The sequence below is a fragment of the Schistocerca piceifrons genome, chromosome 4 (assembly GCF_021461385.2).
Source record: "Schistocerca piceifrons isolate TAMUIC-IGC-003096 chromosome 4, iqSchPice1.1, whole genome shotgun sequence".
Lineage (NCBI taxonomy): Eukaryota > Metazoa > Arthropoda > Insecta > Orthoptera > Acrididae > Schistocerca > Schistocerca piceifrons.
The window spans coordinates 51,380,128-51,399,682 of NC_060141.1; the positions used below are offsets into that span (position 1 = coordinate 51,380,128).

At 38.6% G+C, this 19,555-nt stretch overlaps 1 protein-coding gene across 1 annotated transcript in view; it reads right to left on the reverse strand.

The window, feature by feature from the left end:
• Positions 1–741: 741 nt before the first annotated feature.
• The window catches only part of LOC124795587, a 115,529-nt gene continuing 96,715 nt past the window's right edge, over positions 742–19,555 (reverse strand). Inside the window, exon 8 of the mRNA XM_047259658.1 lies at positions 742–863. Within this exon, the coding sequence (XP_047115614.1) occupies positions 742–863 (122 nt within the window). The remainder of the gene's footprint in view (positions 864–19,555) is intronic.

Below are 19,555 nucleotides of genomic sequence, written 5' to 3' on the forward strand. Positions count from 1 at the left end.
GACCCTGTGTAGTCATTGCTCAGGAATTGCTGAATGAAGAACTTCTAAAGACAGTTATAACAGGTAATGGATATGACATTGAAACCATGCCCCAATTGTCCCAAAGGAAACAGCCTGAAGGGCTAAGACACAAAAAAATTTGGCAAATCTGATCATGTGAGAAGATTCTTCTCACTGTTATCTTCAATTACAATGGGATAGTACATATGGAGTACTATCTGGAAACTATGTGTCATTTGTGTGAAGCAGTCTGAAGAAAATAAACAGAATGATGGCAAAACCACTTGTGGAAATTGCATCACAATAATGCTCCCGCCCACATGTCAATGCTTGTTTATGATTTTTTGCCAAAAAACAAAACCTTTATGCTGCATCAACCACCATATTCACCGGACAAGGCCCCCTCGGACTTCAAGCCCCTGTGACTTCTTTCTATTTCTAAGGCTGAAGAGCAACATGAAAGGACATCAGTTTGCCACCCCTGATGAGATAAAAGCAGAACTGATGAAGGAGCTGAGCACCACAACAAAAATTGAGTTCCAGAAGTAATTCAAAGATCAGAAAAAGCAGTGATACAAGTGTATTATATCTGAGGGGGCTACTTTGAAAGGAACAAAGTTGATGAATAAGTAAAGTCTTTAAGAAAAACAAAATTTCCTTTAACTGTTTGATCACAGCTCATATTAGTTAACACGAATTTTCAATAATAACAGTTTCCCTTACTGGTGCCTACAAAATAAATCACCCATTTAAGGCAGAGCAAGGCTGTTGAATGTAGTTGAGGCAGAAACCTCTGTTCCCAATGTCATTTGGAGCTTCAGAGCTGTCAGTATGAAAAGCCAGCCGGAACGGTCTTGTCCTACCTACAAATGATACATAAATTTTGACTATTAAAAGCAATGCTGGCAGAAATTGGTAAATCATAGCAAAATAAAACAAAACAACAACATACTTAAAATTATCATTTTTGTGTGAAAGATGCCATAGATAAATAACAGATTGTTTTAGTTATCTGTAAAAGATGATAATGTTACCACACTGAGTGCTGAGTAAGATATACAAAACATTATATTTGTAATGAAACAAAATGGTTTAGTCACCCACAATTCTATAATAATAATAATATAGTAATAATAATAATAATAATAGTAAGAATGTTGAATTTTCTTAAACTAAAAGTAACATTTCTCCACATTTGTTTGTACATTACAATCCACTAAAGCTTAATTAAGCATATTAATTTAATTTCTTAGAAAAAAATATGTGTATCATTTTACTTTTTATTTTTATTTATACTGAGTCACACAGAATGGAATGTATATTTGAAGACAGATCACTACTCACCAAACACAATCATTTCCATGGAGTCAAACATGATGTGTTTGACACACGAACAACATTCATGATGATTGGTTCCTAATCATGTTATGAACTTGGTAAGTATCAAAAAAACATGTTGCAAGGTCATTCATTTAGCAAAACATAGTATAAAATAATAGGGTATTATCACATTAGAGCTTTCAGACTGTTACTATATGACACTCATCTGTGCTTATAAATAATGTTATGTTGCAAATCTATGGAGTGAATGTTTTCTTTTTCCCTTTGCAGTGACAATGTAGAAAACTAGAGAGAACACAGTAAAGTTCTCAAGATTTCTGTGTACATCATATCCCAGTAAAGCTTAATTAAACATGTTAATGCAATTTCTTGAGAAAAAGATGTGTGCAGCATTTAATCTTTTATTTTATACTGAGTCCTGCATGCACACATGCACATGCACTCACTTGCACATGCATAGTCACTGGAATCTACAGACCCTGCACCCAGAGTGATGAGAGTAGTAGTGTTTGCTGGAATAAGTAATAGTGAAATGAAAGTGACAGTAACCATTTTGAAAGGGATGATAAAAACAGTGCAGATGATATTCCTCATTTCAGTGGAAGGCAACAGGTAGTGAAAGCCCTACTAGTGAATGTGGCTCAGTTGCTGCAGTCCTGACTGGTAAGGAAGGACGAAGGGAATATTCCTCATAATTGAATAAGGTAGAGAGAGAGAGAGAGAGAGAGAGAGAGAGAGAGAGAGAGAGAGAGAGTGTTTGTTTTTGGATACAAGGCATGGGATGTCTGTCTACAGACAAGGTAAGGGTACTTTTGCTATGTATGGATTTCAGTAAGATCTTCAACATACTGCAAGAATCACTACCTGTCACTTAAAATGTAGCATCCTGAGATATCCAATTTGTAAAAGAAACTTTTTGGGGTGTAATGAGTGACAACAATCAATGTGGAGGTATAAATGGTGATCAGCAGTTTAGATGGTAATAGAGTTTCTTGTGGAGCTATCTGTCATGTAGAGATGAACATCCAGCACTGTGGCTCACTGAGCCAAATACTACCAGATGAAATTTATAAGGAAGAAGCTGTTAAGGTTCTGCAAAAAGTGGTCCATGCATAATATTATATGGTACCAATACGTTCCAAAAATTGGTGCGTAAAAATTTCTTAGTTTCTATTGATTACAGACATAAGGTATCAAGTATTTTGGACAGCCCTTGGCCTAATCAATCACTTACATACCCATTGGATGAATGAGCATACTGTAGCTATCCTACAGTACACAGTCAAAATTTAAACAGTACACGTTTCCTCCAGTCCAAATTTTTTTTCATTAGCTTTGGTCTAGGCTGGGCCTTCGATGTTTTAGTAAAGCATTATTTGTTTATGGGTAGTTCCTGAGAAAACTATGAAATATCTAACACAAGTATCAATATTGTGGGGATGGCCACTTCTGAATTTTTATTAATGGCAAATCATCAAAATTTTTGCCATATGTACTTAAGAGGATGTTCTCAGGGAACTTTAAATCTTTTAATATCATTACCCATTACCAAGATCCTGATGTTCAGAATTACTGTACTTTTCAGATAACCATAAAACTGTTTTTTAGCCATTTTTGCACAAGGGGCCGTAATTGTCTAAGTAACTAACCACAGAAAGTGGCTCAGTTTTTAACTGTAAAATCTTTAGACGTTTATCTAGAAAAGTGTACATCCTTTAGATTTTTATCTAGACACTTCATTTCCTCGTTTTAGAAAATCTTTACCCACTATCAAGATACACCCAAACAAAAAAAAAAAAAAAAAAAACAAAAAAAAACAAAAAAAAAGCACGATTTTTGGGCACCAGAAATACTAGTTGTGGGGATGGTTTCTTCTATAAATGTTGTTCTCAGAAAATCATGAAAATTTGGTTCTCAGGAACCTTGAAACTTTTACAATCTCATTGTCTGTTATCAGAGCCAGATGTTAACATTCAGTCTGAGATGCAATGTAGTTTTAACTGATGTAGTAAACACATGGAAATAGTTCTGGGGTTGTTGCAAGGGTTCTGAGGTCACCCAGCTATATTTTTAGTTGGGATTTATTCACAAATAAAATTTAATGATGTACTGACTCTGTATAATGGCCACTTCACACCTATAGAAGTTGACTTAACATGGAAATCATTCAATGGTGCCATGTTGCAGCATAAGCACCTTACAAAAAAGCTTTTGACATACAAAATTCCTTCTACTTGCAAACCAAACACCAAATTATTTTGGGTACTGTAAGTATATCCTAAAAATGTTGTGAATTTTTGTTTAAAGTACTGTAAAGTGAACTGTTTTAACCTTATATTGAGTAAAGAAAATACTTATCTGTTGTTTACATATGTCAAAGTTTGTAAATGTGTCAAGGTACCAGGTAGTTATAGTTAAACTTTCACTACTTGGGAGACAATCGCAATGAGGGAGAAAAAGAACGGGACACACGCAACAGGACAGAGAGAGTGAAAGGGGCTAAGGTAGTGGGAGAGAGACATACAGGATGATTCAGAAGGAATGTCACACTTTATGAGGTGATTCTAGATGCGAAAATAAGCTGAAAGAGTCCTGTGAACATGTGTCCAATTTTTTATCATTATGGAACTGGAGTGGGTTGAAGACTACACACATCTATGAATGATTATGAAGACATGTGTGAGTATTATTTACCAAAATTTTATGGTGGACAGAATAACAGTGGGATAGGTGACTGATCCATCCTACAAGAGGTGTCCAAAGAGCTCCCACCCATCTCAACACACTTGTCAATGCGTTGAAGGGTGTGTTGTGTTGCACATCGAATATCATCCTGGCAGGCTTTAGTGCAGGCAACAGCATCAGTAATGTGAGTGACAAGTTCGTCACATATATCCACCTCTGCAGCATTCACTTTCCACTTACAGAGCCTCAAAAATAGAAGTCAAATGGGATTAGGTCAGGTGATCTGGCAAGCCAAGTAATGGGTCCCTCATAGCCAATGTACCATTGAGGGAATGTGTTACTCGGATACTGGGATACTTGTCTAGTATGGTGAATCGGTGAGCCATCATGTTGCAGGTATAACTGATGTTGTTGCTATAATGTCATGTCTTCCAAAAGTGCTGATAGGTCTTCTATCAGGAAATGGACATATGCTGCAATTGTTATGTGATTAGGCAGGAACACAGGCTGTATCATCAGGGCATCAATTGTACCATAACAGATGTTCACTGAGAACCCTTTTCATGTGTGGAAATGAGAAAAAGTCACACATAGCCAGGTCAGGTGAGCAAAGTGTGTGGGGTAGCAGAACCATGTCAGTTTTAACCAGAAACTGTCTTAACAGAGTTGGCTGTGCATGCAGGTGCTTTGTGGTGGTGGAAGAACCAGATTCCTGTTTGTCACAAAACGGGTCTATTTTTATTAACACTGTAGTGCAATCCTCTTAAAACTTACAAACAAAAGGTTTGTTTGATGGTCTGACCTGGGGGAACAAACTCTGAATGAACTATGCTTTTGGCACCAAAAAAAAGCAAATCAGCATTTTTTTTTATGTTTGATTTAATTTGATGACATTTTCTTTGACGGGGTGATGAAGATGTCTTCCATTGACTTGACTGTTGCTTTGTTTCTGAGTTGTAACGTAATGACCTTCAGAAAATCTGGATCAGTTTCAAGCTGTTGTTTCTAAACATGACATGTTTCAACTTGCTGTTCCTTTTGATTGCCAGTCAGAACCTGTGGAGTAAACTTGGCAGCAACCCTTCTCATTCCCAAACCTTCTGTTAAAGTTTGCTGAGCTGATCTCTAAGATAACCCACTAATCTCTGAGAGTTGAGCAATTGTCTGTTGACAGTTGTGAGCACAAGCTATCAAATTTTTGTAAATATTTTTGTAGATTCAGGCAGTTGGTGGATGTCCAGAATGAGGTATGACAACATTACAATCAGCATGTTGCCATTTTTAAATTGAGTGAACCACTTGTACACTCGAGTTTTTCCTGTAGCATTATTTTGGTAAGCAGCTTTCAACATTAACACAGTTACAGCAACATTTTTACAGAGTAGAAAACAAAATTTCACAGATGTACATTGTTCACTTAAACTTACCATCATAAAAAATGAAACAAGAACAAAATAGTGCTATCAGAATAGTCACTACAGATAAACAGAACAAGTCTGGTTGACAACACAGGTGGTACTGAACTGGCAATGAGTTGTGCGATACATACCTAGTGGCAGAAATCCATATTGAACAAACTCCATTCCAGGATTTTTTTTTAACCCCCTCATAGTCTTCAACCCACTCCAGTTTCATAATGATCAAAAATCAGACAAAAGTTCATAGCACTCATTCAGTTTCTTTTCACATGTTGAATCACCCCACAAATTATGTGATATTCCTCCTGAATCACCCTGTATGCAGACAGTGGCAGTGAGAGGGAGATGTTGAGTGTGAAGGCTTCACTACAAAGAGAGAATGGGTAAAAGGATTTAGAACATTCTGTGTTTTAAAAAAAAGTGAATATGTTCACAGGCCAAAATTTTGGTGTGGAAGGTGGAATGTGGATTGAGACAGCTGGTCCCCACTTTCCTCTCAGAGTCTTTCAAAGAGAAGCATATTCACCTTCTTTGAGCTCAGACAGGAGCATTTTTCAGCTGGTTGGGATCTCTGAACATAAAAAGCGTGAGGGATGAAGGATTCTGTATGACTATAAACGACTTCCTGATATGGCACTCAAACAGACTGATACAGAACAGTTTCATTTTGAGAGCCCATCATGGCACTGCTGCAGCTTTTTTCATTGGTTATATCTTCAAAGCCGGCCGAAGTGGCCGTGCGGTTAAAGGCGCTGCAGTCTGGAACCGCAAGACCGCTACGGTCGCAGGTTCGAATCCTGCCTCGGGCATGGATGTTTGTGATGTCCTTAGGTTAGTTAGGTTTAACTAGTTCTAAGTTCTAGGGGACTAATGACCTCAGAAGTTGAGTCCCATAGTGCTCAGAGCCATTTGAACCATATCTTCAAACAAACAGTTTTGTGTATGAGGATATACACATATCAAAATAAGTTTTGCATCACCTTGGTTCCGAGAGTTCTGGAACCTGTACAGAAAATTGGAATAGAGGTCAACATAAACATCATTTTCACCCTTTTTATTGCTCATGAAAACCACACGTTGCATGTTGTACCACAATACAGTGAGACCTCCAGAGGTGATGGTCCAGATTGTTGTATACACCAGTACCTCTTATACCCAGTAGCATGTCCTCTTGCATTTATGCATGCCTGTATTCATTGTGGCAAACTCTCCACAAGTTCATCGAGGCATTGTTGGTCCAGATTGTCCAATTCCTCAATGGCGATTTGGCCTAGATCCCTCAGAGTGGTTGGTGGGTCACATCGTCCATAAACAGCCCTTTTCAATATATCCCAGGCATGTTCAATAGGGTTCATGTCTGGAGAATATGCTGGCCACTCTAGTCAAGCAATGTTGTTATCCTCCCTGGTGACTGTCTGGTTGAAGGCATATGCGACACTCATTGGTGAAGAGAATTTGATGCCAATCCTGAGCGGTCCACTTGGCATGTTGTTGGGCCCATTGGTGCCGCTCTGCATGGTGTCGTGGTTGCAAAGATGGACCTCGGCATGGATGTTGGGAGTGAAGCTGCACATCATGCAGCCTATTGAGCACAGTTTGAGTCATAACACGACGTCCTGTGGGTGCATGAAAAGCATTATTCATGGTATTGCTGTCAGGGTTGCTCCGAACCATAAACCACAGGTAGCAGTTATCCACTGAAGTAGCAATCCTTGGGCGGCCTGAGCAAGGCATGTCATCAATGATTCCTGTCTCTCTGTATCTCCTCCATGTCTGAACAACATTGCTTTTGTTCACTCCAAGATGCCTGGACACTTCCCTTGTTGAGAGCCATCCTGGCACAAAGTAACAATGCAGACGCAACCAAACTGTGGTATTGACCATCTAGGGTATGGTTGAACTAAAGACAATATGAGCCATGTACCTTCTTCCTGGTGGAATGACTGGGACTGATTGGCTGTCAGACACCCTTGGTCTAATAGATGCTGCTCATGCATGGTTGTTTACATCTTGGTGCGGGCTTAGAGACATCTCTGAATAGTCAAAGGGACTGTGTCTGTGATACAGTATCCACAGTCAAAGTCTATTTTAAGGAGTTCTGGGAACTGGGGTGGGGCAAAACTTTTTTTGACGTATGTATTTTGCCATGATTCCCAAGAAGAAGGTTGTGGGTTATAGCATCAGTGGTGCATAGGGAGAAGTAGTGTTCAGTTGGAGTATGACCATAGGAGGTTGTATCCCAAGCAAAACCAGTTGCTCTGGATACATCCTTTATTCATGCAAATCCCTCACCTCAGTACTCACTAGTGGCTGAATACCTGACTCCATTCACTTTCTCCATCTCATTCCACCCTCCTAACCTGTCCTTCCTTCTGCTGATACTTTTCTGCTCACCCCTTGTGATTTATTGCAACTTTTTCTTATTCTGTTCTTATTGTGCTGTTTCCTCTATGTTGCTCCTAGCAGTCCCCTACCCTGCTATCTGCCTTCTTGCCTAGGTGCCTGTTACCTCCTCTGTGCACATCTACAAACTCTGCAGTACCACGAACTTTCCTAAACCAATCCTATCCCTTTCAGTATCCACATTTGTTCTATTTCTCCACCTCCCACCCCAGCCAATGCCACTACCTCTGTGTGTGTGTGTGTGTGTGTGTGTGTGTGTGTGTTTGTGTGTGTGTGTGTGTTATCTAAAAGTTAAGCAATTTACCACTGTTGCTAAGTGCCTGTTGACTTCTTAGTGCCTCATCTGTTTGGTGAGTACAAATCTATCTTCATATATATTATGACAATATTATGAAGAGGACAGATTGCTACTAACCATATAGAGGAGGTGTTGAGTTGCAGACAGGCACAATAAAAAGGCCTTTTTCTAAAGTAGACTACACACAAACACACACACCCACACCCACACACACACACACACACACACACACACACACACACACACACACACACACACATATTCATGCAAGCACAACCCACACGCATGTGATCACCATCCTTGGCCATGGACACTGGACTGCAGGCAACTGCTCATGATGGGAGAAGCTATCTGGTTGGTGGGGCTAAAGAGGAGGCTGGGATTAGGAAGGGGAAGGATAATAGGGTAGGGGTGGGGGACTGCTTTGTGGAAACATTCAGAGACATGGTGGAGACAGGGTAGGGCAGCTTAGTGCAGTCAGGAGGTCAGACACAGGTATGGGGGAAGGGATCGGGGGGAAGTGAAGCCAAAGAGGAAAGGAATAGAGGAGGGGAAAAAAGACTGTGAGTGCATTAGCAGAATAGACAGAAGGCTGTGTAGTGCTGGAATGGGAGCAGGGAAAGGGATAGATGGGTTAAGGCCAGGGATTAACAAATGTTGAGGAAAGGATGGTACGGGAATGTAGGATACACTGCAGATATATTAGATTTAATTCTTGAATGTTTAGTATTTGCTAACATACATAATTATTCGTAAGTCTGTAAGATTTTGCAACATTTGTAAATGTATTTATGTTTATGATTATTAAATTACTATCATTAAAGATAGTTTATGCTTACTGAATTATAGTCATTAAAGATTCCCCCCCATGAACCATGGCCCCTGCTGCTGGTGGGGTGGCTTACATACCTCAGCAATACAACTAGCTATACTGTAGATGCAACCACTTCAGAGGGGCATCTGTTGAGGAGCCAGACAAATGTGTGGTTCAAGAAGTGGGGCAGCAGCCTTTTCAGTTGTTGCAGGGATAAGAGTCCGAATGATTGACTGATCTGGCCTTGTAACATTGCCCAAAACAGCCTTGCTGTTGCTGATACTGTGAACAGTTGTAAGCAAGGGGAAACTACAGTCAAGACTTTTCCCATGGGCATGCAGTTCTAGAGTATGGTTAAATGATAATGGCATCCTCTTGAATAAAATATTCTGGAGGTAAAATAGTCCCCCATTTGGATCTCCAGGTGGGGACTACTCAGGAGGATATTGTTATCAGAGGAAACAAAACTGGCATTCTACGAATCAGAGCGTCAAATGTCAGATCCCTTAATCGGCCAGGAAGGTTAGAAAATTTAAAATGGATAGGTTGAAGATGGATATCTTGAGAATTAGTGCAGTTTAGTGGCAGGAGGAATAGGACTTCTGGCCAGGTGAATACAGGGTTATAAACACAAAATCAAATAGGGGTATTGCAGGAATAGGTTTAATAATGAATACAAATATAGAATACAAGCAAGCTAGACTATGAACAGCATAGTGAATTCATTATCATAGCCAAGATAGACACAAAGCTGACATCCACCACAGTAGCAGAAGTTTATGTTCCAACTAGCTCTACAAATGATGAAGAGATTGAAGAAATGTATGATGAGATAAAAGAAATTAATCAGATAGTTAAGGGAGATGAAAATTTAATTGTGATGGGGGACTGGAATTTGATAGCAGGGAAGAGAAGGAAAAATTGTTGGTGAATATGGACTGGGGGAAAGGAATGAATGAGGAAGCTACCCTGTAGAATTTTGCACAGAGCATAATTTAATCATTGCTACAAATGGTTTAAGAATCATGAAACGAGGTTGTTTACATTGAAGTGATCTGGAGCCACTAGAAGCTTTCAGACTGATTATATAATGGTAAGACAGAGATTTTGGAAGCAGATTTTAAACTGTAAGACATTTACAGGGAAAGATATGGACTCCGACGACAATTTATGGGTCATGAACTGTAGATTAAAACTAAAGGAACAGCAAAAAGGTATGAAATTAAGGAGATGGAATATGGATAAGTCGAAACAGCCAGAGATTGTTGAGAGTTTCAGAGGGAGCATTGGGCAATGACTGACTAGAACAGGGGAAAGAAATACAGTAGAAGATGTCTGTGTAGCTTCAAGAGATGAAGGCAGCAGAGGATCAAATAGGTAAAAAAAGGCCTTGTAGAAATCCTTGGATAACACAGGAGATACTGAATTTAAATGATAAAAGGAGAAAATGTAAAAATGCAGCAAATGAAGCAGATGAAAGGGAGCACAAATTTCTAAAAAATGAGATTGACAGGAAATGCAAAATAGCTAAGCAGGAATGGCTAGAGAACAAATATAAGGATATAGAAGCTTATATCAGTGAAAAGATAAGTATGCCTACAGGAAACTTAAGAGGCCTTTGGGGAAAAGAGAAGCAGCTGTATTGAGAGCTCAGATGGAAAACCAGTCCCAAGCAAAGAAGGGAAAGCTGAAAGGTGGAAGTAGGTGTCTGTACAAGGAGATGAACTAGTAGACAGTATCATTTAATGGAAGAGGACATAGATGAAGAGGAGATGGGAGACATGATACTGAGAGAAGAATTCGACAGAGCGCTGAAAGACCCAAGTCGAAACAAGGCCCCAGAGTAGACAATATTCTGTCAGAACTACTGATAGCCTTGGGACAGTCAGCCATAATCAAACTCTTCCATCTGGTGTGTAAGATATATGAGATAGGTGAAATACCCTCGGTCTTCAAGAATAATGTTGTAGTTACAATTCCAAAGAGGTGCTCACAGGTGTGAATGTTATCAGACTATCAGTTCAGGAAGTCATGGTTGCAAAGTACTAACAAGAATTCTTTACAGAAGAATGGAAGAATTGGTTGAAGCTGACATTGGGGAAGATCAGTTTAGATTCTGGAGAAATCTATGAACACGCGAAACAATACTAACTGTATGACTTATTTAGAAGACAGATTAAGGAAAGGCAAACCTACATTTATAGCATTTGTAGACTTTAAGAAAGTATTTAACAATGTTAACTGTAATACTCTCTTTCAAATTCTGAAGGTAGCAGGAATAAAATAAAGAGACCGAACAGCTATTTACAACTTGTACAGCAACCACACAGCAGCAGTGAGTCATGGAGCATGAAAGGGAAGCAGTGATTGAGAAGAGAGTGAGACAGGACTGTAGCTTATCCTTAATGTTATTCAATCTGTTCACTAAGCAAGTAGTAAAGGGAACCAAAGAAAACTTTGGTGAAGGAATTAAAGTACACGGATAAGAAATAAAAACTTTGAGGTTCACCAATGACAGTGCAATTGTGTCAGAATCAGCAAAGGACTTGGAAGAGCAGTTGAATGGAATGGACAGTGTCTTGAAAGGTGGCTATAAGATGAACATCAAGAAAAGCAGAACAAGGATAATGGAATGCAGTCAAATTAAGTCAGGTAGTCAAATTAAGTCAGGTGATGCAGAGTGAATTAGATTCTGAAATGAGACACTTAAAGTAGTAGATGAGTTTCGCTATTTGGGTAGCAAAATAAATGATGATGGCTGAAGCAGGAAGTATATAAAATGTAGACTGCCAATGGCAAGAAAAGCATTTCAGAAGAAGACAAATTTGTTAACATCAAATACAGATTTAAATGCCAGAAAGTCTTTTCCAAAGGTGTCTGTCTGGAGAGTATGGAAGTAAAACATGGACTGTAAACAGTTTGCCCGCTGCTTGTGATCTCACATTAGCATTCTTGCTTCCCGAGCATAGGGTTTCAGGTTTGATTCCCAGTGGAGACGACTGAGTGTTGTTGTGTGGTCTTCACCATCATCATTTATGCCCATTATGGCTGGAGGAAGGCAACAGCAAACTGCCTCCATTAAGACCTTGCCTAGTATGGCGGTGCGGTTCTCCTGCGTCATGCCCCTACGCTCTGTCAAGAAGCATGGGACATCATTTCCATAAACAGTTTAGACAACAAGAGTATAGAAGCTTTTGAAATGTGGTGCTACAGAAGTATGTTAGAGATTAGATGGGTAGATCACGTAACTAATAAGGAGGTACTGAATAGAATTGGAGAGAAAAGACATTTGTGGCACAACCTGACTAGAATAAGCAATCGGTTGGTAGGTCACATTTTGAGATATCAAGGGATCACCAATTTAAAGTTGGAGGGAAGTGTAGGGTGTAAAAATTTTAGAGGGAGACCAAGAGATGAATACAGTAAGCAGATCCAGAAGGGTGGAGGTTGCAGCAGTAATTCAGAAATGAAGAGGCTTGCACAGTGTAAAGCAACATGGAGAGCTTCATAAAGCCAGTCTTCATACTGAAGACCACAGGAACAACATTACAGACGTGTGATAAATACTTTGGTTGTGCTATAAATGAGCCCAGTTATTTTCCATAAAATTTTGGGCAAACTACTGGATGTCAGTAACCTGTTGCCATGATTCTTCTGCCCATCTTTAGGTGTATTCTGGTGACAGTATGCTGAGCCTACCTACTTAAAAACCTCTCTGTGCATAATTGGTATACCTGTTGTCCATGTGAATTTGTTGCTTAGGTACAAGCACTTCTGTTGCAAGTCTGCTCACTACTGAGACTGGCCTCCAAGGTGAAAACTAACCTGATCAACATCAGATTGAACATTTCCATGTGGTAAAATCACAGGACAGTACTGGGTATGCAGAGCACAAAGATTCCATACAGAATCTAACTGGAAACTCCCATTTCTGCTGCTAAGGGACTCAGATATTGTTTTCCACTAATTCATTGGTGATGAGGTTCCAAAAGTTATGCCTATGAGCCACAATTTTTATTTCGTTGTATTTCACTGAAGGATTAGTAGAAATAAAATGTCCAGTGATAGTGAACTTCCTGCCTTTTTGAAAGTGAGTCTGCCACTGGCATTCCACAATGCACTCCTCACCAATGGTGCTGTTTGCCCTGCTCTCACGTGAAATCCAATAAACATTTGCCTTGTGCAACTCATCATCTTTGATCAATTTCAAAAATGCCAAGATCTTTGACAAAGGATGAAAGATCACTTTTACCTTATGTTTTCGAGTAACTTCTCCCATTTTCATGCAATTATTTTTAATATGTGGCAGGAAGGGTACTGTATTGATGGACATATCCTAATCCTCTTCCTTGCTCTGTCATTTTTATGTCTATGATACACAATATATCATATATCTAAAAACAAAGATGATGTGACTTACCGAACGAAAGTGCTGGCAGGTCGATAGACACACAAACAAACACAAACATACACACAAAATTCAAGCTTTCGCAACAAACGGTTGCTTCATCAGGAAAGAGGGAAGGAGAGGGAAAGACGAAAGGATATGGGTTTTAAGGGAGAGGGTAAGGAGTCATTCCAATCCCAGGAGCAGAAAGACTTACCTTAGGGGGAAAAAAGGACAGGTATACACTCGCACACACACACATATCCATCCGCACATACACAGGCACAAGCAGACATTTGTAAAGGCAAAGAGTTTGGGCAGAGATGTCAGTCGAGGCGGAAGTACAGAGGCGAAGATGTTGTTGAAAGACAGGTGAGGTATGAGCGGCGGCAAATTGAAATTAGCGGAGATTGAGGTCTGGCAGATAACGAGAAGAGAGGATATACTGAAGGGCAACTTCCCATCTCCGGAGTTCTGACAGGTTGGTGTTAGTGGGAAGTATCCAGATAACCCGGACGGTGTAACACTGTGCCAAGATGTGCTGGCCGTGCACCAAGGCATGTTTAGTCACAGGGTGATCCTCATTACCAACAAACACTGTCTGCCTGTGTCCATTCATGCGAATGGACAGTTTGTTGCTGGTCATTCCCACATAGAAAGCTTCACAGTGTAGGCAGGTCAGTTGGTAAATCACGTGGGTGCTTTACAGAGATGAAAACCCATATTCCAGTAACAAAGTTTGGAGGTATTCCAAGTCCACATGTAGGTTATCAACATTTGAGATAGTATGGGTTCAGCATACTCATTGTTTGTTCCAAGATGGTGGCAAAAGGTAGCCTGTAAATACAGGTTTGCATAATTGGGCATACAAAATTACCATAACTGCATGCATACCATCTCTCTCTCTCTCTCTCTCTCTCTCTCTCTCTCTCTCTCTCTCTCTCTCCCCTGCCCTGTTCCATCCCTCATCCTCCTTTCTCCTTTCCCTCCCTGTCTCCCTCTGCATCTCTATCTTCCTGTCATTTCTTCCCCTTGCTTTCCCCCTTCCCTCCCTCTCTCTACCTCTCATATGCCCTACCCTCTGAACTCATTCCATTGAGTTATCTGCCCTACACTATCCTGCTGCCCCTTCCTTGCTCTGTTTTTCCTTTCCTACCCCCTCCCTACATCCATCTACCCGAGCAAGTGCTAACAATAATCAACAGTTAGTTTTGCCCTGGTCACAGGTATGGCTGTTTGGGTGTCTGTGTGGTCGTGTGTAAATATAAGTGCTTTTACTAGAGTAAGAGCAAGAGCACAAAAGCTAATGTAAAGATTGTTTTCAATTATGTGTTTCTATTAGCTTACTATTTGCATGACAACTTACATACTTACCACAGAATAAGTCATTTACATCTGTTAACAGAAGTAAGTTTACAACTGACACTTCTATTTGCCATGCTGTGGTCACTGAATCTATATAACCAGATTATTTATACAGTATAAGGATCAGCTAATAACGTATTTTAATTTTGGATGGTAAGAGTTCCCAATATCTTCTGATAAATAACAATAAGTTAATGCTCTTCTGTTTCTCTTGTTATTTATGGTAATTCTTGATTTTCAGTCATTAGTCTCTGCTACATTTCCATAAATGTCTTTTTATAAGTAGGAATGCTTTTGAGTGTCTGGTAACAAAATATCATTCATTCAAATCACAGAAATGTTATTGTCATCTTCCTTTCAAGAATTACGCTATTGCCTGTTGCAAACCCATAAATAAAACCATTGTCATCTTTTTCAAGTCTTCCAGTATCATTTTTCGCCATTTGGCTTGTAGTTAAGCATCTTCTGGCATTCTCATGACGTGTTGTCTCCAATTTTCATGATACTTCTGAATCTTTTCATTCACGTTGAAAGTATTTAACTCTGTTCTTTCAGTTGCCTGAGACTGCAGTTGTGTGTGTGAGTTGCATTTGTGTGTGTGTGTGTGTGTGTGTGTGTGTGTGTGTGTGTGTGCGTGTGTGTGTGTGTGTGTGTGTGTGTCATCTATTTTTGATGAAGGCCTTACTGGCCAAAAGCCTTATTTATTTGTGACAGTCTTTCTGTTGTGCCTATCTGAGGCTCGGTATCTTTACTATATGGTGTGTGGCAACTTTCCTTTTCATGATATTGTTACATTCCATCCTGGGCTTTCCATTGTTTAACTTTGTCCTAATATCTTCATTTCTAATCATGTGTCGTCTTGTGCATTCCGTCCTCCTCCTTAGAAACCTCATCTCTGCTGTTTGAATTTTATTATCTTGTAGTAACCCAGCTTGCATTCCCAAAGAACAATACAGAATTTCATGATGGACTCTTTTTGTAATTTATGACCAAATGTCCTGCTAATGCTACTACAGACAGTTTGGAATTTGTGACTTTTGTTTTCAGTATCAGGGTCAAAATTGTAACTTATAGCACAGCCTAAATAAGAGATCTCAGAGACTTGTTCTACAGCAGAATTATCTAAAACAATGTTTGATCTCACTGGATATTTTCCTCAGAATGACATTATTTTTGTTTTATTACAAGAAAAATGTAAGTTGTATTTTAACACTTTTGTTCAGGTGGTGTTCTGATCTTTGGAGGTCATCTTCATTCTCTTCAATAATAACTATATCATTTGTAAACAGAAATGCATTCAGGTATTTCTCATTTGCTATCTTAATTCCTTTGTATACATTACATTTCGATTTACAAATGAAATCAAAGTAGATATTAAAAAGGGTCAGTGATAGTCCACACCCTTGTCTTACAGTTGAGTAAGTAATTATTTCTTTTAATTGACTCCTACCTGTGTTTTGTTACAATGTGTGTACTTTTATAAATATCTTTCACTACCTGTATAAAGTGATAAAGATATCCACATTCAGACATAATCTTCCATAGGCTATCATGGCTCACACAATCCAAAGGCTTCAAATGGCTGATAAACATACATATTGGTTTCTAGTGTCTGATGTTTTTATATAATGCTCTTAATTACAAACACACTATCTGTACTTGAACTACTTGATCTAAATCCATTTTGTTCCTCAGAAATAACAGCTTCTATCTCATTCTTCATGTGATTATTGATTGTCTTCGAGTATAGTTTGTTGGCAGCATTTAGGAGACAGATGCCACAATAGTTTTTACAGTCACTGCATTTCCTTTTCTTGAAGAGAGAGAATACTTAAGCCATTTACCAAGGGTCTGAGATCTTAAAGTTCCTCCAGCATTCATTTACTACTTATAAAAGTCCTTTATCTATTGATAAGCCTCCACATTTAACTAACCTGCACACCACTCGTAACACACATAGCATCCTGATATTAAAGAACATTAAATGTGGAAGTAACCAAAAGACAAAAACAACATAAATAAAGATGACCCACTGTTTGTTGTTCATATATGACAAAAAATGGATTTTTAGTGAACAAAACGACATTAATTATGTAGGCAAGGAATAAACAGTTTATGTTAACCTCTACAGAGGAATACTTTTAATGTATGATCTATTGTATTCCTTCTTTTAATAATGTACAAGGATTGCTCTTGTTATGTCTGTGATCGAAGCTAGTCACATTGTATATGAACTGCTGCGTCAAGGTCTGCATTTCACAAAATACTCCAAACCTATGGGTTAAATGTTCACCTTGTATTCATTTAAGTAATGTTAGCATCCTCCTCCACATCAAATATGTAAATACTTCCAGATTTTCAGGATAACAGTAACTGCTAGTACTAGCATCAATAGTGGTGTTCATTCAGAGTGTAGCAATAGGCCACCAATATGTGGCTAATTCAAATTTCCTTATATATAAAAATAATCTCTCACTTTATGTAAAAGAAAAGCAGTAACTCCAATTTGCATTATCCTTTTGAGTAATAGTAATGCAACTTAAGGTGATGTTTCAGCTTACTGAATACTTGCAACAGCTTCTGGCCTGTACTAAATTAATGAAAGAAAAATCCATGATAGAAATTTTCACTCATCAAAATACCAGTTGCCCGTAATTAATGAGAGAAAGTAATTTAATTTATATTAGGAGATATTGTCTCAAAAGAGAAGAATAATTTTCCATTTCCTACTTCTAGTGCTCTCGGTATTTAGTGCTGATACATGAAGATAAACGGAAGATATTTTCATGGTATATAGGCTAAACATCAGGAGAGACACTGTATGCAGCTGGGGGATTCTAAAATTACTGGAAAATTCACAAACACCATCATATACAGGACTGGATCATAAACATATCAAAATCAACATTCTGATAATATGGCCAGTTTTAGCTCTTAGAAGGCAGTTTGAACGAAGACAATAGCACATAAATTAAATAAATGTAATAATCATTCCACTGCAGTGATGATGGACTGACTACGGGGAAAAAGAGGAAACAAAGCACAGTATGAGAGGTATGAGCAGTTTTGTTCTTAGAAGTATACTCATTGTATTGATCTTAAGACAAAGAGTGCTGGCTTATTTTGCATGTTTTCATGCTACTTTGTCATACTGAATTATTCTCTGTGACAATACACCTAAAACAAATAAATTATTTATCCAGCAGAAGCGAACAGTAACAACATTGTGCAAAGCAGATAGCTGCACTTGTTGCAGAGTTCTTTTTAAGGATTTTGGCATTATTATGTGACTTGCACAATCACAACAAGAGTATATGCTATGATGTAAAGAATCCAACAAGCTCCTATCTAACACAAAGCAAGAAACTGAAAATTCCAGTCATTTTAAAAATAAATTATTGTAGTAAAATAAATTATTGTATTTCATTGTACTAAAATTAAAAATGTATCTCATTAGCCACTCTGCCTGAAAATTGTCTGATTATTTGCATTCAGGGATTGAAAATTTCTGCTACCTACATGACAATAACAGTGTTTATTGTACAGCTATATTACAACTAATAGTGTATTATGAAGAAGCCTTCGCTGCTACAGATGCAAATAACAATTTTTCCTAAAAAATGCCAACAACCACAGCTAGTTGTCATCTGTGTTTGAGTCATGCTTGTGTGCATGTGTGTGCGTTTTCTGCTTTACAAGAAAGCCTTTTGGCCAAAAGCTCAAATACTGAGTGTTCCATTTATCTGATGACTGCCTGTGTGGCACAGTAGATGTAGGGCAGTGAGCACTCTGTTGCCTGTCAATCAGATGCCATGTTGCCTGGCTACTGTTGCAATATGACATGACTACATTTAAAACATAAGCAAATAAGTTTTGTACTCGCCCATGTTGTGCAAAGAGATGCTGGAACTGACTGTCATTATTTTCCACGCATTTATGACATTTACTCAAGAAGTTATTAATCACATGATGTAATTCTCTCTGAGATACTGAAGTAATTGATTCACAGATATTATCCTTGAGTTCCTCTATTGTGTGAGGATTTGTTGTGTGCACTTTGTCCTTCAGTGCATCCCACAAATAAAAATTACATGGAGTTAAATAGGGACTTCTAGTGGGCCAGATATTGTTACTACAGTAATCACTCTTTCATTGAACACATCGTGAATTGCATGCAAAGAAACATTGGCTGGATGAGCCCTTGCCAAATCCTATTGGAGAAACTTGAAACTTCATTCTCTTTCACTCACTTCATTAAAAAACAGTCATAAAATGTTCTGCACATATTTTTTAATTGTAACTGTGTCATTTAAAAAATTGGCCTGTTAATCTGTCACCACTAATTGCACACCACACCACTATTTTCTGATCATGAAGGGGTTCCTCATGAAGCACAGGTCTATCTGCATTCCAGTGTTGACAGTTTTGGGAATTAACATACCGGTGTAAAAGGAACAAAGCCTTGTCTGAAAACATAGTGAGGTAAGGATCCATTTCACCATCATGCACTTGTTTTAAAACCAATTCACAAAACTTAACCCAGTGCACAGGATAACCAGGTTGAAATTATTGTACTACTGATGCTTTGATGCTTTATAGTGTCTTAGCCCAAGCAGATTAGCACCTCTTTGTACAGAGATGCATGATATTTGTGTTTGCTGCGAAAGACATCTAAGAGACTTTTTAGGGGAATTTTCCTGGTGGTATGCAATGTCATTGAGATGGGCTTCTGTGTGCACTGTTTGCTGTCATTAATGCTTCTTGTCTTAAACTCTTCCCATTTCATGAAATTTATTCACTAATTTGTGAACTGCATCATTACTCAGAACTCAAACAACTGCAAA